General features: G+C 48.3%; 1 protein-coding gene across 7 annotated transcripts; it reads left to right on the top strand.

The window, feature by feature from the left end:
• The first annotated feature begins 232 nt into the window (after positions 1 to 232).
• Positions 233 to 19,768, top strand: PRDM8 (PR/SET domain 8). 7 transcript variants are annotated; one of them, XM_077143046.1, is made up of 5 exons: positions 13,007 to 13,236; positions 14,725 to 14,804; positions 15,524 to 15,744; positions 16,700 to 16,931; positions 17,348 to 19,768. In XM_077143046.1, exons 3-5 carry the CDS (start codon positions 15,526 to 15,528, stop codon positions 18,958 to 18,960), a joined length of 2,064 nt encoding a protein of 687 aa, XP_076999161.1. In that variant the 5' UTR covers positions 13,007 to 13,236; positions 14,725 to 14,804; positions 15,524 to 15,525; the 3' UTR covers positions 18,961 to 19,768. The 7 variants fall into 7 exon arrangements, with proteins under 7 accessions (XP_076999164.1, XP_076999161.1, XP_076999159.1 ...); XM_077143044.1 differs by having other exon boundaries at positions 14,671 to 14,804; XM_077143047.1 differs by lacking the exon at positions 13,007 to 13,236 and adding an exon at positions 13,645 to 14,021.
• The last annotated feature ends 372 nt before the right edge of the window (positions 19,769 to 20,140 follow it).

The raw sequence follows: 20,140 nt of genomic DNA, 5'->3' as shown, positions 1-20,140 counted from the left end.
ACACACGCACGCACTCGGGCGGGCAAGGCGTCACTCCCACTCGTAGATCCCTGGCCCTAACCCGACTCCCGCGCGAGCCGCCAGGCCCCTTCTTTTGCACCCTCACCCCGCCCGCTGCGGAGGCTCCAGATGGCTGCTCCTCGAGCTGGGCTCGCGGCCCCCAGACGCCGCCCGGCAGCAGCCGGCGGTCGCTCCCTCCCCCCAGCTGCTGCGGCAGAGACGGGGACCGCGCTCCGGGGCGGGAGGGCTCCCCAGCAGACTCCGAAAGGGGCGGGAGCCGGGTACCCGCAGGAGCAGCGCTCGAAGGGTAGGAGCCCCGCAGCCCCCCCAGGTGAGAAGGCCGAAGGGGTGGGCGCCAGGAGGGGAAGGGGAACCTGACAGCTCCCGTACCACCACCACTATCTCCACCAGTATCTCCACCATCCGGCTGCCACCTCTCCCGCGCCACGGGCGGCGAGCAGCAGTCACCGGCCTAGGGATTCCGCGGGACAGCGGGTAGTGGCTGCGCCGCCGCTAGGAGGAGCGCCCGGCCCCCGGGAGCCCAGACCCGCAGACAGGCTCTGCCCGGTGACCCGCTCGCGGGGCCCGCCCCTGCCGGGGAGAAGGCCTTCCAAGCTTGGAAGGTGCCCTCTTCTGCCCAACAGCGGTAATGCCTTTCGCCTCCGGCCGTCCCTTCACCGTTTTTTTTTTCCTCTCGCACTTTCCTCCTTTCTCTCTTTCGATTTGCTTCTCTCTTTTCTTGTTTGCCTGATTCTCTTCCTTTTCGCCTTTCCTGTCTGCATTCTGGAACTTTGCGGTCCTTCCCTTACCCCTTCACTGTCTCGGGGAGGGTTTTATCTGCCGGCTGGGAGCGGGGAGGGGGATGCATTTCGCGCTTAGGCGCTGGCCGGTCTCCACAGGTGCTTCCCTGGAGACTTGCGAAAGCAGCCCTGAGAATTGAGGCTGCGGAAACGCAGGCTGGGAAACTAATGGATTTGGAGGTGGGGAATGTGTTTGGGAGCAGCGCTTCCCCGGAGAGCCGACCTCGGAATTCTGTTTGCTTGACTGAAACATAAAGTTCAGGGGCTTGGTACCGAACTCCTTCTTTCCACCAGAAAGTCAGGACACTCGAGGGCATCCTCTCTTTACACACACACACACACACACACACACACACACACACAGGGAAGACCTCAAGTCGGCCTACCCGGACGGTCCTTCCTGTTTTCCAAAGAAACAGTTGGATGTGGGGGCGGGGGGGGGGGGAAGGGGGGCTTCAGATCCCCGCGTCCATCTGACGTCCTCTCTAATCCCCCACTTCTGACACGTGCCCACGGTGCTTTCAGACCTCGGCTAGCCCCCGCGCCGCCGTCATCCGGCATTAGACCCGCCGAGAGCAAGTTCCATAAGCTCTCAGCACAAATCCCCTCGGAAACATTAATCACAACGACCAGAGAATGCAAAATGTGGGCCCTTACGGTGTCTGCCTTTTAATCCTGAACATAATTCTGGAAAGCAGCATCAGACAAGGGCTCTATTAATCCCTTATACGAGTAAATGCGATCTCTGACCTGCTAGAGTTGCTTTCCTAATTTCACAAAGAGTTAGCTTTGCTAGAGGAAATGTTGAAGCGCGAAGGGAGAGGAGACAGTGAGAGGAGAGCCGCGGCGCATTAGCTCAGTAATGGTGTGCACTTCATTCAAAAGGCGCCCCTGAGGTGCAATGGAATCACTGGCCAGGAGTCCGGATATTTGGCATCGGAGGGGAGGCACAGCTAGTGCATTAGCTGGGCGGGAGGAGCGAAGTGAAGTTGGGGGCCCAGTTGGAACCCAGTTTTTACTTCCAAAGGCTTGGACCAATGACCTCAGTTGGGGTGAGGAGGCTACAAGCTCGTGACTGAAGGCTGAGGGGCGTACCCTCAATAGAGAGGGGTCAGGGCTCCTCGCACTTGAGATTTAACTATCATGTTCAATTAATCATATTTCCTTTCTTCCATTTTATTCAAAACCATCTTCCAGTTCCCTCATAATCATAATTTGCGCCATTACCTTTCATCTTTGATTAATTAGGAAACCGAAAAAGATAATGAAGGGTCGAGCCAATAAATTAGCTTTAGGAACGGACCGACAGACGTCCGGGACTGCCATGTGGGTGGGCAGTGCCCACCGACGTGGGTCTCGCGGTTCCCAGCGGCGGCGCTGGGGCGGGTGAAGGAAAAGGCGCCCGACGCCGGCTGAGTGGAAATCCACATTGAATTAAATCCAGTGCGTACAAGTAAAGATTTCCTAGCGTTTCCCGTGTGAGTCTCGAGAAGATGGGAGAAGCAGACTGGGTGGGGAGAAGCAGACACGGAGTGAGTGATTGTTTTTTTCGGTGAGGCTTCCTCACCAGCTGGTGACCCAGCTGAAAGCTCGGTCTCACTAGCGTGGAGGTCTGTTTCTTCCAGGGCTGAAATGGAGTTACATTTACTTCTGTATCCTCCACACTCCATTGCCCACTAGTCTGAAGAAAGGAGGGGAGGGGGGCGAGGGAGAGGGAGAGAGAAATTGATTGGTTCCGTTCTTATTATGATCCGATCGGTAGCTCCCTGGTGAAACAGGACAGCTCCTAACGCCGAGGCTCTCCCTGCCCTGGCAGAGGCGCCGGGCGAGTTCCGGGCTCTTCTTTTCTCTCTCCGTGAAATCGATCACGCCTCCGGACGGCTAGAGAGCACTTTGCCACTCTTCACAGTTTAGCCCCAGCCTCTTTAGCTTTCAATTGAAAACCAATTAAAGGTTTCTATAAATCTGTTAGCACTCCTTTTATCTAGGTATCCCTGATGCATGCGATATTGCCCTTTAGATGCCTCTTCCTTGTTTTGTTTTACAATTGTTGTACCAATATAATGCGGCCTTTCTTCTCCTGTCTCTATAGATACAGATACACAAGGAAAACCAAAGCTATTCAGGCTCCTCGTTTGTCCAGCAGACTAACAGTGGTGCCCTTTCTCTGCTGCTGCTTTCCCTGCTTCGGGAGCAGCAGTTATGGTAGAAGCAGATGGCTACTGATTGGGGGAGCTTTGTAGCTCTGATACTGAATACTTTATGGAAAAGGACTTTATCATGCTTCGTTGAGCAGAGGAACAAGGGGGTGAGATTTATGGCCAGGAAAAATAAATCTTTTCCAAGTTGCAGCTCCTTCTCACCAGTTGTCTTCTCTGCCCAGGGGTCGAAACACTGAGGATCTGGTTCTATTTCGTTTTATTCTCCTTTCCTCTAACAGCACTTTTTAGTCAGAGTCTTGGGGTGGGGGAAGGCATATTAAGAGCCGGAGGTTTATGAAATATCCCTGGTTTTTTGTTTCTGCATCAGCTTTCTCTAACCTGACATTAAAAAGCAGAAGGTATGCTGGTGTTTGTGCCATGTTTTACTGGATGTTCTGTTATTTGCTGGGTTTAAACATCATCATCCTATTCTCTATAGACAACAAAATGGGATATAAGTGCTCCCATCCAAAAAGTCAGGAGAGGACTCTGGTACTGAAAGAGAGGTGAACTGATGAGGCATATGATGATGCAGGTATGCTCCCTACTCTGAAAGAGTCTGCATGTGAAGGTAACTGAGAGATGTCTGTAAAGGTGACTAAGGTTTTGAACTCATTTGAGTTTCCAAGCTTCGGAGAATACACAAAGCCCAGCCCTCTACTGGACACCCAATTAGCCCTTAGCTATGTCCACATCTTTTTTCTTCTCCTCATCTTACTTCTGCTCTTGCTCTGTGTCTGCTGCTAGGACTTAAATTCTCTGTTCCTCTTCCCAGCACCTGTTCCTCTAGGGCAATGCCACCCTCTCTTTCATACCCTCTCTGAGATCTTCCCCTCCCAGGGAACATAACATAAAGTCACACAGAAATGCTCTTAGCATACTGAGGACCATGTGCCCGCTGGCAGCTGTGCACAGAGAGATGTGCACCCAATTCCAACTCTTCATCTCTGGTCCTTCAGCCTTCCACTTTAGACAGACCCCTAGTCTCTCTTGTTTTTAAAAAGCCAAATTCAATTCAAAAATATATATATATTTTGAGCACCTTCCATGTTCCAAGCCCATTTCCCTTGCCTCTTTAGATACTTTTAGCTTTGTCCTCTGAAACTAAAGTGGACAGGCCAGGGCAGTCCTGCAGCTTCCAGAAGTATCACTTAACTTTCTGCCACAAGCTACTTTCTTCCTATCACCAGAATACTACCACCACACACAAAAACAGGTAGCTCTGCACCTCATTTCTCCCTGAAGAGGAGAAAAAGTGAAGTAGGAAACCTAAGATTAAAAACTAATATTTACCCATCCTATAAAGGGACAAGCATGGAGAAATGTTGAATAAGTAACTTCAGAGCTCTTACTATGTGTTATGCTGGATGCTCTGTCAATCTTATTACATTTAAATTTTGTGATGACCTTTGAGTTAAGCATAATTATCACTCCTACTTAACAGAACCCCTGTTTCACAGGAAACAGAGGCACTGAGAGGCTTCTAGCAGTCCAAGCAAGTGGCCAGCTGGGATGTGCATCCATGGTGGCTATTGGCAATATTCACAGCCACCTTCTCAGAGAGATTTTCTTTCTGCTATTTTATGAGGAAACTAAATTCAGAGAGGTTAAGTGACTTGCTCAAGAATGCACAGCTAGTAGATTGGAGACCCTGGGTTCAAACCTAAGTCTTAATTCCAAATTAAGACCTCTTTCTCCCTGCCTCTCGGATCCTTCAGAAGGACGCTGAACCACGAGTCACAACTGACTGCTGTGGCTGGGTGCCCAGCCTAGGTGGGAAGTTTCTCAGAGCGTGCCATGGTGGGCACGAGCCAAACATAACGTGCCCGCTCTGGACTGCCATGTGCGGAAGGGTGCTCTGCCCAGGCTTCCCAGGCCAGATTTGTAGCTTTTGTCTGCAAGGCCTACAATGCTTACAGCACAGCCCACCCGCTAGTGCCGGGGGCGGGGCCTGACGATCAAAAGTGCTGGAACCCGCTCAGCTCTAGGGTCAACAGCCTGGAGGGATTGTTAAGGGGTCAGAACTGCTTGTCTGGAGGCTGCTGAGAGCAACTAACCTGCCCTCAAGGCCCACTTGCTTCTGAGCTCCAGCTGAGCCGCGGCCCTTCCTAGGAGGCTGTGACCTTTCGGAGGTTGCTGAGTCCTGACCCCCAGGTGCCCATTCCAGGCCCTGGTTTTCTGGCCACAGGACCCACATCAAGCTGTGACCCACATTTACCTACTTTTTTCATTCCAGTCCTGCTTTAGCCCCTGTCGAGCCCTAACTTCTCTGCTTTTCTAATGCGGCATTCCAACCCTCTGCTGATACTAGGCCAGATGAAAGGGTCCCTAGGATGGATGTGTCAGGAATAAAAATCCAATCTACCAAGACAGAAAACAGGCCGCACTTTCGTTAAGCAGGAAGCACGATTACGGTCTGCAGTTAGAACATCTGGGCCTTTCAGAGGTACAGGGGAGCCTTAAACAGATTCTTGCCTACTGTGTCCTTCACTACCTCCCTTTGGCCTCCCTAAAAACATGGAGGAATCCCCAGTTTTCACTGAGTTTCTCTGAAATCGGGTGTACATTAGATTTCCCACATTTTCTAATGGGGAAGAAAAGACAATGTTAATAACTAACAATGATGAGCACCTGAGTATTCACCATTTTCCAGGCATTATTCTATGTGCTTGATAAATATCAACTTAGCTTTCACAATAACTCGATGAAGAGAGAACGCCATTACTCTCTGTTCACAGACGAAGGCTTAAAGCACAGGTGGGTTAAATTACTTGCCGGGTATGGGGAACCAGGATTCGAACCCAGGCAGCGCAGCTCTGCCGGTGGAGGAGGTGATGGATTGGCTTGAACCTGAGTTGTTGGTTCTTTCTCTTGGGTCAGCTCTCCAGACTTCTAAGGGGAATGAATGTTCTTTAATGAAGATATTGAGACCTCAGCAGGTTATCTAAGCCCGAAATGAAACTAACTCCGGTTCTTGGAGGTAATCTCTTAGCGTCTGTTCAACAACTGGCTGTCCAAAGTCCTCTGGCCTTGGTTCCTTTACTGAACTCTCACTGAGATCTCCACCCGGAAGGCAGCTCTTGCCTGCCTTACTTTGACTAATGGGGGAAAGTAGGGCTGAGAGAAGTCGCCGGCAACCCAAAAAGACGTAACGTGGGCTCAGGCTCTGACAGAGGATGTCCCGCAACCGGCCTGCAGCGACGATCTGCGCGGGGGAGAGAGGGTCTGGATGGGGAGGGGGGGTCCATGAGGGATGTGAGACCACACCCTCAGGAAAACTCTGCACGGCCAGTGGTCGCTCAGGAGAGACAAGCATTGGCACTATTCCGAGGCCTTAGGAAGCTGGAAAACGTGGCATGCACTTGTGAACTGCGGGCGGGAATTTCCCTGCTTGGTCCAGGGCGCGTCTCGAGTGCTCTGAGCACAGTGCGTGGCCTCTTCCTGCCCCACGTTCACGGTTTGCGAGCTCAGCGTCTAGAAGGGCAAGCCCCCGCTGAAGGTGGCTTGTCTTGTTCTGCCCTGCTCCCGTGGCTGTCGGTAGTGTGGAGACTCTGCACTCTGGTGAACCATCGCAAGCGTAGTGGGAGGGATATCTGCCTTTGGGAATACCGTCTAGGCAATGCCCTCCCCGGATCTCTTCCAGGGAGACCTCGTTTGACCACATGGAAGCTGAACTTCGTCGTTTGGCCTTCTCTGCATTCGCATCTCTATTACCGTGCTGTTTACTGAGACACTGAGAACCCAAACTTCGGAATTGTCGGAGGTCTAGTCTTGCCGCCCAAACTCCGCACCTAAACTCAGAGCTGTGAGGTTTCTTGGACACTGAGCAGCTAATCCAGTCTCCCAAGCAAGAAATAGAGCCTGTTGAATTCTCAGCACGTTGGCTTTTCCCAGGATAGTATCACAAGGTCAGGGAAGTTTCACTTATCTGGAAACATTAACTTCCTAGAGACTCAGAGAAACCCAAAAGGATATACGTAATGCCATGAGGCATCTGATCACACACACAGGTACCAGACTCTATTTTCCCAAAATCATCTTCCGTGAAAACATGTAACAAGGAGCGTTGACTACTTCATGGGCATACAAACTAGGAAAATGTCCTGAAGGTTTTACTTTTCCTGCTACCCTCAGCATTCACCCCCATTCTTCTTAAACACACACACATAGTCTCTCTCTCTCTCTCTCTCTCTCTCTCTCTCTCTCTCTCTCTCTCTCTCTCTCTCTCTCTCTCTCTCTCTCTCACACACACACACACACACACACACACACTTGACTGTATCTAATCAGTTATAAAGTTCAGATCTCAACTGAAGGTAAGGTTTTGGGGAAATTTTAACATCCGCGTGATTATATGCAATACTCCAAGTATTAGAATTGAAGAATGGTTTGTGTTTGTAGTTTTAAAACAGTTTTGAAAATCTGTTGAAAAGTTATGTGATTTCCATATAATGTTTGAGGAGGAATCCCCCTACTGACCTTAGATTAATATCCCTGGGTGAAATCAGGAAACACAAGCAACTCATTTGAATTTGACATAATAAATGATAGTTTTCATTCAAACAATTTGCAATATGTGCAGGGGAGCTGTTTAGGTATGAGAACTTAATTTGTAAAGACATTAGACCATATTTCCAAGACTCTAACAAAGTGATGCAAATCATCATTGTTGTGGTTGCTAATTGATACCTACTACCCAAATCCTTTTCTTTTTTGCCTTCCTTCTCCTTAGAGAAAACCAGGTCTGTCTCTCCTTAGGCCTCAGGAAATTATGTTGTAGATGACAAGTCCTAGACAGGGTGCTTTCTGCCTAGACTGCTTTCCCAAAAGAGCAATGCTTTTTGCTGTCCATCCCCCAGTACTCCAATTTTGCACAGTTTAAGCCAACATCTAAGAAAATTAGACAAGATCACAGGCTAGGGAAACAAGTCTGCCCAGGATGTACCCACTGTGTTGATCAGTACCTGTCTTTTTAACACAGTCTAAAATAGAGAGGGAAGGGGGCAGAATTCTGCCACTGAATCTTGAGACAATCTCCCTTGTCCTGGGTAAAGAAATTTGAAATAGAGCCTCTCACCTTGATATATTCCCAAGGCCTGAAATCAGTCTTCTCAACATCTCATGCTCCTGTCCATTTGAGCCTGCTAGACAGCCCATGATGCCCAGTATGTCTGTAAAGCCTGGCCTGACACTTTCTCTGAGGAGTCTCAGAGTAACTGACCATGGGTCTGCCTACATTTCCTTCCCCTCACCCCACCCATGTACTGTATCTGTTCAAAAAACTGGTGAGTTTGAAAGAAAACAAGGCTATTCCTTGCAAGATCTCTAGGCATTCAGTTGGGGATGGGTACAGAAGCTGGGAGAATCCAGGTGATTAGAATGCTAGATACTGGATTTCATTCACAAGTCACACACACAAGTTGATATGAGATGTTGGTTCCAGATGTGTGATATTTGCCTCCAAATATCACTTTGTATTGTTAGCCTTGCTAGAGGTCATCCTGGCAGTCATTAAGCCAGTTGATTACAACCAAATCTGGGAGAGAAGCTGAATAAAAACAAAGCTCTCAAAGATTGTTCAGGTCCCAGCTGAAACGCCAACAGAAATATAGGTGGAACTTGGGATCCTTGCACAGAAGGTTTTAAACCCAAGAAAGGCAGATTATAACATAGTAATAGCAATAGTTGTAGAAGAAGCAGTCGCAGTAATAGCAGCTGTCATTTATTGAGAAAGAGGAAAAGTGTAAGAAAGAAGAGTGTGAGTCAGGAGTAATAATCGCTGCAGTTGGGGGCCTGGAGTCCCTCCTCTCAGGCTACAAAACTGTCCTTCCCTTAGACTCTGACTCTCCCAGGATCAGGCCAGAAAGCATTCACTCATTTAGCACCCAAATGAACCAACCACAATATTTAGGGTGAGGAACAGACCCAAACCAAGCTTGCTCTTTATATTTATATATAAAAAAAAGAATGCTTCTCTACTCCTCTGATCCTTTATCCAGCACAGCACATTTCTGTCTCTTCTTTATTCTCCAAAATGTAAGTACACACACACATAATTAAATGACCCCTCAATTTCCCTTTTTAAATCTATCAAGTAACATTCTCCAGTTAAAGGCAAAGTGATAAGAAATAAATTAATGACTCTTTGGACAATATTTTTGGAACAAGAGTGGTATTTCCCTCACTCTTCTACCTGGCCTTCTGTATCTGTTTCACATATAAGTTTATTTCTGAATGGTGAGGGAAGGGAATACAATGCCCTCCATGAAGTTCCACTTTCTGCCTCTCCCTTCCAGAGACTTCCCTTCAGGAAATTAATAAGCTTAAGAAGAGCTGCCACCGTCTGCTTTGTTGGCATCGTCTTGTCTTCCAGTGAGTTTTTCCTTTCACCATGAGTTGTCATACTCTTTTGGCAACCAAGCCTTTGCTGTATATTTCTTTGGAAATAGGATTCGAGAGGGAGGAACCAAAACCTAGAAAGGGAAAGAAAGAAAAACACTGTATTTTCATTCTGATAGCATAGTCCTTCTAAGTAAGTTATTCGTAGAGACTTTGCCTGCCTCATGTCACAGATACCGAGATATTCTAGACCCTGTTTCCGTACACTGGAAGGAGAAAAGGAATTCCCATCCTAGCACTGTCTAATAACCAGATTTATTTTCTTTCCCTTTCTCCACCCTCTCATTTAAGTCATAAAGGCACCACCTAGAATATCATTCATCAAACTCTCTTCAACCATTCTTCCAAACAACGCTATAGCTATCGACACATATACTTTTACTATGACAGCTAGAAGACTTGCTAAAGTGGAGCAAGGTATTTACACCCTTCATTGTTATCCCTCTAGTCACTTAATTGGAAATAAAATCCTAGGGAAAGGGCCTCTGAATGTATGCATAAGCCCATTGTTCCATGTGAATTAGATAAAACTTTTGACTTAGGTGCATTTTTATAGTACCATCTGAAATTGAATAAATGCCTCTACTTTTCATTTAGTATCACTGAATTCCAATAAGTAATATTGCAGAATGGTTTCACAGTAGGTTATGTATCATGTTAGCTTGTAAATTTCTAGAAAAATAAAAATAATTTGTGTAGTCTTTACTTCCTATTAATGATTATCATTTACACCACTTATTTTACCAAGCAAAAAGTGTACCACTTAAAACACAGGAAAATCCATGTCTGTCTGAAATTTAATCTTATAAATATATATTTTTTTACATCAGTCATCGTAAGACAAAGAGTTGGTTGGATTCATAAAATGATTGAATTTTTTTTATTCGAGGAAATTTATTCTGAAAGCAGGAAGAGAAATCTGATTAGAGAGTGGAAAAGTTGCAATGAGAGGAGACATCACCTGACGATTCTTCTCAATAAACCTCTCCCCTCTCTGATGCATAGACTTGTCACTGTTTTCTGGTTTGCAACTTGGAAGCTCAAGAGTTCCCATCCCCAACTTAAAAACTAGAAATATTGTTAATTTTATACAAACTGAAGTCCAGGTGTCAGTATCTCATAGGAGACATTATCTTAATGCCCTCTATATTTAAAAAGAGAAAGATTGGGCAAAAGTAAATTGCTCTCCATTTAGAGCTCAAGGTTTTCTTAATATACATATTCTGGTATGGAGGTATTTGTATTTACAGTATGGAAGAGGAATGTTTTAAGTGACTTGCATGGACAGATTGAAAATTAGGACTTTTCCTAGGAAAGGCAAGCTTCCTACTCTGCAAAAAGCAGGCAAACGAAGACACTGAAGAGTGTTCTGCTCAACAGATTAATGGAGTTAGCTTGCCTGGCATACCTCTTCCCCCAAACACAAATGTAATCTTTTGCTCTGTTGGGCCTCACTTTCCAGGGAACCACAGCTAACTCATATCCACTTCCCTGTCTTAACTTGCAGTTTACATCTGTATTTCTTCTGCCCTTTCTATTTTGCTCTTCTCTGAATTCACTTGAATACCAGGTCACTATCCTTCAGCTTTGAGAATTCCCCAGCCTCCCAGATGTTTGAGACAATACCTTCGACATTTATAACCTTTTCCTCCTTTCTTTAAACATGTGTGTGTGTGTGTGTGTGTGTGTGCAAAATAGAGAGAGAGGTATTGAAGCTGACATTCACTGGAGTAGCCCATTTCTGGCTAATATAGTTGCAGATTCTCATATACAGACACGTGAGAACCTTCACTGCTTTGGTCATTATATGAATCGCCCTTAGTCATACTATTTAAAATCGTCACGTTTACAAAAGAGAAAAGATAGTTTAAGATGAAAGAAAACTGTAGTTAGAAAGCTTTCTAGGAAAAGTCCGTAGTTAACCTAGAAAATAAGGGAGAATCATCCTTTCCCCCAGTATTTGGGGATTTTACCGCCCTTCCCCCGGTCCCAGTGTAATCCTAGACAGCCGGCGCTGTTGTATCGAGGGGAGCCGGAACTTGTGTGTGGGGTTGACCCGAATCGAGAGGAAAGAGAAGGCAGCAGAGGGAGCGAGACCAAGGAGAAGAGACCTCACTAAATGGAGAATTCCCGGAACTTCTTTATTTCTCCGTGGCAAAATCCCTTTTTGGTCTCCCTGGGATGGCAGATGCGCTCCAGGAAGGGCGAAGAGGATCGCCGTCTCACTGCGTGCGGGGGAGAGGATGCCACGCTGTGAGAGAATCAAACACTGTACATACCTTTTCCTTTGAAACTCCTCTATGCCAATTACCAATATACTCATTTTATTTCCACACCGAGTTTAATAAAATTAAAAAAAAAAAGGCCTCCTTAAATCTTGGATTTGCTTCGTCTGCTTCGGTGGCTACATAATCCTATTTATCCTAAAAGTGACAGGCTGTCCACGTCAATGTAATGGCAGTGGGGATAGAACTAGAGGAGTGAAAGCGTCTACACCACTCAAAGGCCTTCCTTCCCTTAGGAGTAGAGAGTTGAACTGCAAAAAAGAACCCGGAGATCCTCTGGCGAAAATGTGTTGCGGTCCCTGTTAAAGGAGTCAACTTTCACGCTGTTAAAGACTTGAAGTCATTAGCATCAGCTGCTGCACTGGAGGGCGAGCCAGCGCCCCTAAGTGGCTTAGCGCACAAACGAAGATCCCGGGACCACCGGGGCGACTGCATCCTCAACTCCACCACCGACTGGAGTGTGAAAATCTGTCCGTAGCCCCTCTCGGTAATATTTCTACGTTAAATCATTCTTCCTCAAACTAAGAGGTCTTATATCTCCGGCCTCACGCATCTTGGAAACCCCGGGAACTGCAGAACGCACCAGGCAGTGGATGGAAGAACTGGGTAAGCTTTAAGCCTGTCACCTGGGTTTCTCACCCACCCCCAGCACTACCACCCAGATACTCGGGTTCTGGGACCAGGCAATTACTGCACGTCCCTTCTGAGGGCTGGCAGCGTCCGCATTCCCCCCATTTTCCGCCGTCGACCCCATCTCCAGGTCCACGGAAAGGCTAAGCTGGGTTCTCACCAGGAGCATCCTCTCTGAATCCTTGGGAGGGTGGGATAGAGAGCGGAGCTTGTTTATCACCCCCGAGGCAACTAGGAGCTCTCAGCAGTATCAGCTCTAAGGAGAGCGAATCCCTCGGGGCTAATCCCACTCCCCCTCCTCTACAGAACTCGGACTCGGGGGAAACACCTGCAAGGGTCCCCGCGCTCGCTGCCAAGGATTCTCCGAGTGCCTTGCGAAAAGATAAAGGCCCTCTCCAATCCTTTTGGTTCGTCCCTTTCCGACTCTGAAACTGATTTTCACCTCCAGGACCGAAGCTCTAGAGACGGGGCGTCTCACAGAGAAGGCGTTGCCACTGAGGGAAAGACGCTCAGGACCTGCCTGGCGCGGGCAAGACCCGGAATCCGCTGCAAGGCAGGCGGCGCTGGAGGGAGCGCCCAGTCCAGCAAAGAGTTAAAGGGAGGGGACGTGGGCTGTCACGCGTCATTGGGCAGATTATGTGCAGCAAACAAAAAGTGTGTGTCTGCGTTCCAGTCAGTCACTGCATCGGGTCCATCTGTACAACTCTCTCCGTCTCTCTCTCTCTGTCTCTCTCTCTCTCTCTCTCTCTTCCCATCTCTCCATTTCTCTCTCCTCTCCTTAAGCAGCGCGGACAGGACAGCAGCACCAACACCTTTTGACATGGAAATACACTGATACAATAGGCAAAAAGAAACACTCGATTGCATCTCTCTGGTTCCAGGTAGCCTTCTTTGGGCGATTCGCTTCTGACCTTATTCCTGGTAAGTCTATTTGTATTGATGCGAGGGGGATGGGAGGAAGGCAGGTTTGGTGGAGTGGAAAATTTTGTCCCTCGTCTCTTCATTTTCCAGAAGAGGGGGGAAAATAATTGTTGCGGGGCTCTCTACTGCCAATAAGATTATACAAAGGGAGGAGCGGATGGGAAGCACTTTGCCAGAGAAGCGAGCGACTGTGGAGCGCGCGGCCGCCAGACAATGCCTGCCTAGAGGGGAGGAAGAGTGGCCGGCAGCCGCGACGGGCTTTGGGCGAGCCCAGCCGGCTCGGGGTAGAACAACCCAGGGCGCGGTAAAGAGCTGGGAAAGGTTGGGCAGCAGAGGCGACCGCGCGTGGGCGGGAGAAGCCAGGCTCCCGCGGCTGCCCTCGGCATGCCCAGCAGTTATTGTGACAGGCTCAAGGCTCGTGGCGGCGGTGGCCGCGGCGACGCGGACCGCTATTAGCCTGGCTGGCGTAGCGAGGACCTTTTCACCGTATTGTTAGGTAGAACTGCATTTTAATGACTGCCTTCCTGCTGTTGCCCCAAGTGATGGGGCGACCTCCCCGCACAATGAAGTGTTTGTGTGAAAGAGACTTTTAAATGGAAGACAGAAATTGGGGCATAAAATGTTGAATTGGACGAAATTGAAAAGGGGACTTAGGATTCCCTTGAAAAGGAGATGAGAGGTCCTGAAGTTTAAAGAAAACATACTTTTAAATGTGCGATTGGAAATCAGAAAAGCTACCCTGTGAGCGGTAAAAATGTCCAGTGATAGATGCTGTTACATAAAAAGTAAGTTTCCACTTCATGGATATTTTCTTTTATTTCTACTGTTTGGCAGATACAGCCCAACACTTGACATTTGGGGGATGAAGCAGAGTGAATGGAAAAAGAGGCTGCCAAAGTTTCAGGCTCTGTTAGATGGGAAGGGAAAAGAAAGCACCACATTGTAATCAAATTTACGGGATTAATTGGTGAATGAAAATTAAGATAAAATGGATGTTACTAATATTTCTCCAAAATGAACAGCTTAAGATAAAATGGATATTACTAATATTCTTCCAAAATTGAACAGATTTCCAAGAAAAGAATTAGGTCTACTTGTCCCTGCTATGTAAAATTACACAAAACATGCATAAATAATTGTCAGTGATGACATCATGAAGGAAAAAACTGCTTGGGGGAATCTTTTGATCAGTCGGAAAGTATGAACAATGCAAGCAAATTCACAGTCTGTTTAAAATGCTGTGTGAGGGTGTGTGTTTAATGATGAGAAATTTTGTATGGGGTGTCCAGTGGCAGAGGTAGAGAAACATCCCTTTATGGCAGCCTAATAGGGAGCTCTTCATCGGGGCATTACTTTCTAAATTCTGTCGAATTAAACAGCTGCAGAGCCTGCAGTAGACTACTCAAGTGGAGCTGCCCCCTCTTGCCCAAATAGGGTCGTATCTGGGGGAGTGAGAATTCACCAGTCATTACACACCTGATATTTCAGACAAGGGACACTTCAAGACTGCCTGTACCTGCGCACTTCATGAGCCACATGTGACTCGATCCACCCTCTTGTATAACGAGGTAACTGGGATTCACCCTCACCATAAATAAGCATGTATAGAAAAAATAATTACCTCTGCTTGCTGCTTTTAATTAAAGCCTCGGAGGGACAGTGCTGGATTATGGTAATGAGCAGACATACGTACCCTCTTGTAGGCTGCAGAGAAAGGTTATCTGACATGGAATCAGTGGCCCTGACACTCCACTTGAAATCCATTCGCCATGCTCTGCTGTCTCCGCCTGCTCGCAAAAGCTGCTCCCCTCTTTGGAAGAAAAAAAAATCAGCTCCCCAGCACCCAGTTCAGTACATAAGAGAAGAGATCCTCTCCTTCTCCAAGCATTTGAAGTTTTTTTTTCCAGTCAGTAAAGACTATATAGGCTAGTAAAAAATCCTATTGTTCTCCCCTCACCCCACCCTCCAAAAGCCCCATCTTCTACCAGGTAATGCAGAAATGACTAGTCTTTCTAGCTCTTTCTGTTATTTCTCCCAAGCAGCCAGTCCATTCTAGAGCCCCCACTATTTAAAAATTGTTTGAAAAAAGAAAAGAAAGCACCTCGTAGTTGGCATCTTAAATATCTGCCAGATTTAATCTACATTTTAAAATGTTTTGCAATGAGGACTATGCCACAATCAGTCAAGTTCAAGAACAATCTGTATAGCAGTTGGAACGTTCTGCCGGGATCTGTAGTAGTAAAGGAGTAATGAAACTTGCTTTATTGTCCTGTGTATCTGTCTCCAGTGATGGAGGAGTCCAGCATCCAGCGAGGTATTCTGGATGGAGATGCTAAGGCTGTCCAACAATGTCTGACAGATATTTTTACCAGCGTTTATACAACCTGTGATATTCCTGAGAACGCTATATTCGGCCCCTGCATCCTGAGCCACACTTCTCTGTATGACAGCATAGCTTTCATTGCTCTCAAGTCCACAGACAAGAGAACAGTTCCTTATATCTTCCGGGTAAGTCTTGGCCAATGCCGCATTGGTGTATGAGGGTAATGTCCTGTTGAAAGTGGACTAAGAATCATTCTAATGCAAGCTGAAACAGGTTACAAATGTAGAAAATGCAAGTATTCCCATTTTACAAACCAAAAATAGAAGAAAATTTAATCAAATTACTGTAAATCCATTTTCTGGAATAAATAGCTATGCCAGAAATGTCTAGATGAGTGCCTCAGTTCTGAGCTTTCCTGGTGATGAAGCAACTACTTAGCTCTTAGGGAGATTTCACATAGGCTGAGGCTATTGCTTACAAAGAACTTTCTGCAAATACTTTTGTAAGTATCTGGTACTTTTTACCTTCCTAGCTAGGTGGCCTCCTCTTCTACATATTTCTCCAGTAACACTAGTAGTGTCCAGAGTTCGTATTTAAATTAAAATGTTGATAATTTTTAGCTTAAGCATCATTAAATCCATATATTTGAGTTTGAAGATAAAGGGCTTCTCACTTCTCATTCTCTATAAGGAATGTTATTAATTGTTCAAGCCAAAATAAGGAACATGGATACTACAAAATAATTTCTAAGATCTAAGCTTGCTTTTTACTTGCAAAAGAAACAAAATTCCCCACACTTTTGTAATGTGGGATAGTTCGGAAGTTGTCAAGAGGCTCACAGGTAATTTAAATTATAAGAAGTTTGCTCATTTGATGGCTTGAATAATCTGTTTAACTGATGCAGCAACTCAAAGCCTGGCTATCTTGCCTGCTGGCTATGCCTCATTTCTTGAGGATGGGTGTCAACCTGTGCCAAGTGTTTGGAAGCTTTCTCTCAGATAATTACTTGTAAAAGACTAACATAGAGGAAACGGCCCTGGGTTCCTCTGGCTTCATTCTCTCCGATGGTCTTTCTCCTTTTCTCCCTTTCTCCCTCTTTCCCTTCCCTCCTTGCTTCATGTCTTCTTTCTTCAATTGTAGGTGGACACCTCAGCGGCAAATGGTTCCTCAGAAGGTCTCATGTGGCTGCGTCTGGTCCAATCAGCCAGAGATAAAGAAGAACAGAACCTAGAAGCCTATATAAAAAACGGACAGCTCTTTTACCGCTCCCTCCGCAGGATTGCCAAAGATGAGGAGTTACTTGTTTGGTACGGGAAAGAACTGACCGAGTTACTCTTGCTCTGTCCTTCTAGATCCCACAGCAAAATAAATGGTAGGTTGGTTCGCGACCCGCGTGTGGGCCCTAGGTAGCGGGCAGGAGACGTAGGGAGTGGCGGGGGCTCACCACGCGGTGTAGGGCAGCCCTCTTTTTCCGTTGGACCTCTCCTAGTAAGCCTCTGAGATGTACTCCAAAATGAAGCTAGTGAGGATAACTCGGAGGATACTTGGATTAATAACTATACTTCCCTCAAATAAGGAGGGCAAGTTAGATCAGATCCGACAGGATATTCTTTTCTTGGATACCCAGACCTTGAGAGAGGACGGTGGATTTGTGAAGGGGGTGGGAGGTGATGCAAATTGGCCTGGGGACGATGCTGGGTAATTGTGTGTGTGTGTGTATGTGTGTGTGTGTGTCTGCGTCTGTGTGTGTGTGTGAGCACGCTCCTATGCTGTTTGCTTACTATGCAGGGTCGTCCCCTTATACATGCCTGGAATGCAGCCAGCGTTTCCAATTTGAGTTCCCCTATGTAGCGCATCTGCGCTTCCGCTGCCCCAAGAGGCTACACGGCGCTGATATGAGCCCCCAAGACGAGCAAGGTGGTGGCGTGGGTACCAAGGACCACGGGGGCGGCGGCGGCAAAGACCAGCAGCAGCAACAGGAGGCATCCTTGGGTCCAGGCCCCAAGTTTTGCAAAGTCGGCCCCATTCACCACTACCCGGCCCCTTCGCCCGAGAGCAGCAACCCACCCACCGCTGGCAGTGGCGGCGGCGGCGGCAGCAGCACGAAACCATCCACGGACTTTCACAACCTGGCCCGGGAGCTGGAAAATTCCCGGGGAGGCAGCAGCTGCTCCCCAGCCCGGAGCCTTGGCAGCAGCAGCAACGGCGTCAGCCACCAGGAGGCGGAGCTGAGTCCCGACGGCAACGCGACCGGCGGCGCCAAGGGGAAGAGGAAATTCCCGGAGGAGGCGATGGAGGGCGGCGGCGGCGCGGGGCTCCTGGGGGCGCGAGGTCGCTTCGCTGAGCGGCCTCTACCTGCTTCCAAGGAGGACCTGGTGTGCACGCCGCAGCAGTACCGCACCGCAGGCAGCTATTTCGGCCTAGAAGAGAACGGCCGCCTCTTCGCGCCGCCCAGCCCGGAGACTGGCGAGGCGAAGCGCAGCGCCTTCGTGGAGGTGAAGAAGGCGGCCCGCGCGGCCGGCCTGCAGGAGGAGGCGGCCACGGACGGCGGGGGCGCCGCCGTCGAGGACCAGGACGCAGGCGGTGGCGGCGGTTCCTCCACGCCCGCGGCCGCGTCGCCCGCGGGCGCCGAGAAGCTGCTGGCCCCGCGGCCTGGGGGCCCCCTGCCCAGCCGGCTGGAGGGCGGTAGCCCCGCGCGGGGCAGCGCCTTCACCTCCGTGCCGCAACTGGGCAGCGCGGGCGGCCCCGGAGCCGGGGGCGGCGCGGGCAGCGGGGCCGTGGGCGGCGCCGGCGGCGGGCCGGGAGCCGCGTCGGACGAACGCAAAAGCGCCTTCTCGCAGCCGGCGCGCTCCTTCTCGCAGTTGTCCCCGCTGGTGCTAGGCCAGAAGCTCGGCGCACTCGAGCCGTGCCATTCGGGCGACGGTGTGGGCCCCACCAGACTCTATGCTGCCGCCGGCGACCCTCTGGCTGTGAAGCTCCAGGGGGCTGCGGACCTAAATGGGGGCTGCGGGGCCCTGCCGGGCGGCGGCGGCGGCAACGGCTTGCCCAAACAGAGCCCCTTCCTCTATGCCACAGCTTTCTGGCCCAAGAGCTCGGCGGCTGCGGCGGCGGCAGCGGCAGCAGCGGGGCCCCTACAGCTGCAGCTGCCCTCGGCTCTCACGCTGCTGCCGCCCTCCTTCACCTCGCTGTGTCTGCCCGCGCAGAACTGGTGCGCCAAGTGCAACGCCTCCTTTCGCATGACCTCCGACCTTGTGTACCACATGAGGTCGCACCACAAAAAGGAGTACGCCATGGAGCCCTTGGTGAAACGGCGGCGGGAGGAGAAACTCAAGTGCCCCATTTGCAATGAGTCGTTCAGGGAGCGCCACCACCTCTCCAGGCACATGACCTCGCATAATTGACGCGGAAAGGACACCGGCTTTCCACGCGCGCACACGCACAGTCAAGTCGCCTGCAAGAACCGAGCACACGAGGACATCCACCATCCTGCGCCCCGAAGCACTGCACCCAGACACATTCTCTCTCTCCCTCCTCCTCCTCCTCCTCCTCCTCTTTCTTCTCTCTCTCTCCCTCTGTCTGTCTCTCTCTCCCCCTTCACACGCGCGCGCGCACACACACACACACACACACACACACACACACACGGTCTTGAGAGGAGCCTTCTCATTTAAATGTTTACTGCGACATATACACACACGAGACAGAATGGTGGAATTTTGATTGGGCGGGTTGCTTGGTGGATTTTCTTTTGAACGCACGCATTTTCACTTTCCCAAAAACAAAGGTACATTTTTAAAAATGTCATATATTGCAACATATTGATGCATTTGTCATACGTTTCTACTTAAATTATTAAGCACTTACGATTTAGATGTAATAATTATATGTAAGGGCAAAATTTATTTTAGATATAAAGTAAAGGAGGAGGGTGAGATGCTTCCTGCATTTCTTGATGACAGTTTGTGTTCTTATAAATATAAACAAAACGGATAAAAAGGGGGTCTCGATTCAATTTAAGTTTCCAGGGGGAAGTGCATGTATCATGAAATGATTATGGACTTCAATGAAGAATGTCATCAATTATGTAAATATGTATTTCCTTTTAATACAAAGTGTAATTTTGTGTCAGTGAAATGGAGTCTGAATAGTTATGTGTTTCTTTTTTTCCTTGAAAGATTTATTAAACTTTATAGTTTATCTGGGTATGTTGGATGCTTTGACAATAAATGACTATTTTCTTCAAAGCAATTATTTGGAAAGTGTTTAAAAAATATTTTTGGTATCTAAAGACCAGAATTTGAGTAGGCAACCTTTATTTTCATTGACTCACTGAAAAAAAAAGGAGGAGATAGCAGAAGAGAGGGACAATAAGCTCTACTCCAGCTGCCTTTATTTATTCTAAGCACATTTTGAGCCCCCAAAGAGTGGAGACAAGTATTATCATTTAGAACATCTTTAACTGGGAAGTTTGGGGTTTCTTGATCAAAGGACAAATCACTTAGGCAAGGATGCCTGCCATGCAGCTAATCTGTCACCCAGACATCAGCATTCTTTTCAGCAGCAGGATAATTAGCATGTTCA

This window comes from Tamandua tetradactyla, chromosome 24 (assembly GCF_023851605.1).
Source record: "Tamandua tetradactyla isolate mTamTet1 chromosome 24, mTamTet1.pri, whole genome shotgun sequence".
NCBI lineage: Eukaryota > Metazoa > Chordata > Mammalia > Pilosa > Myrmecophagidae > Tamandua > Tamandua tetradactyla.
This window is presented reverse-complemented; position numbering and strand designations above follow the sequence as displayed.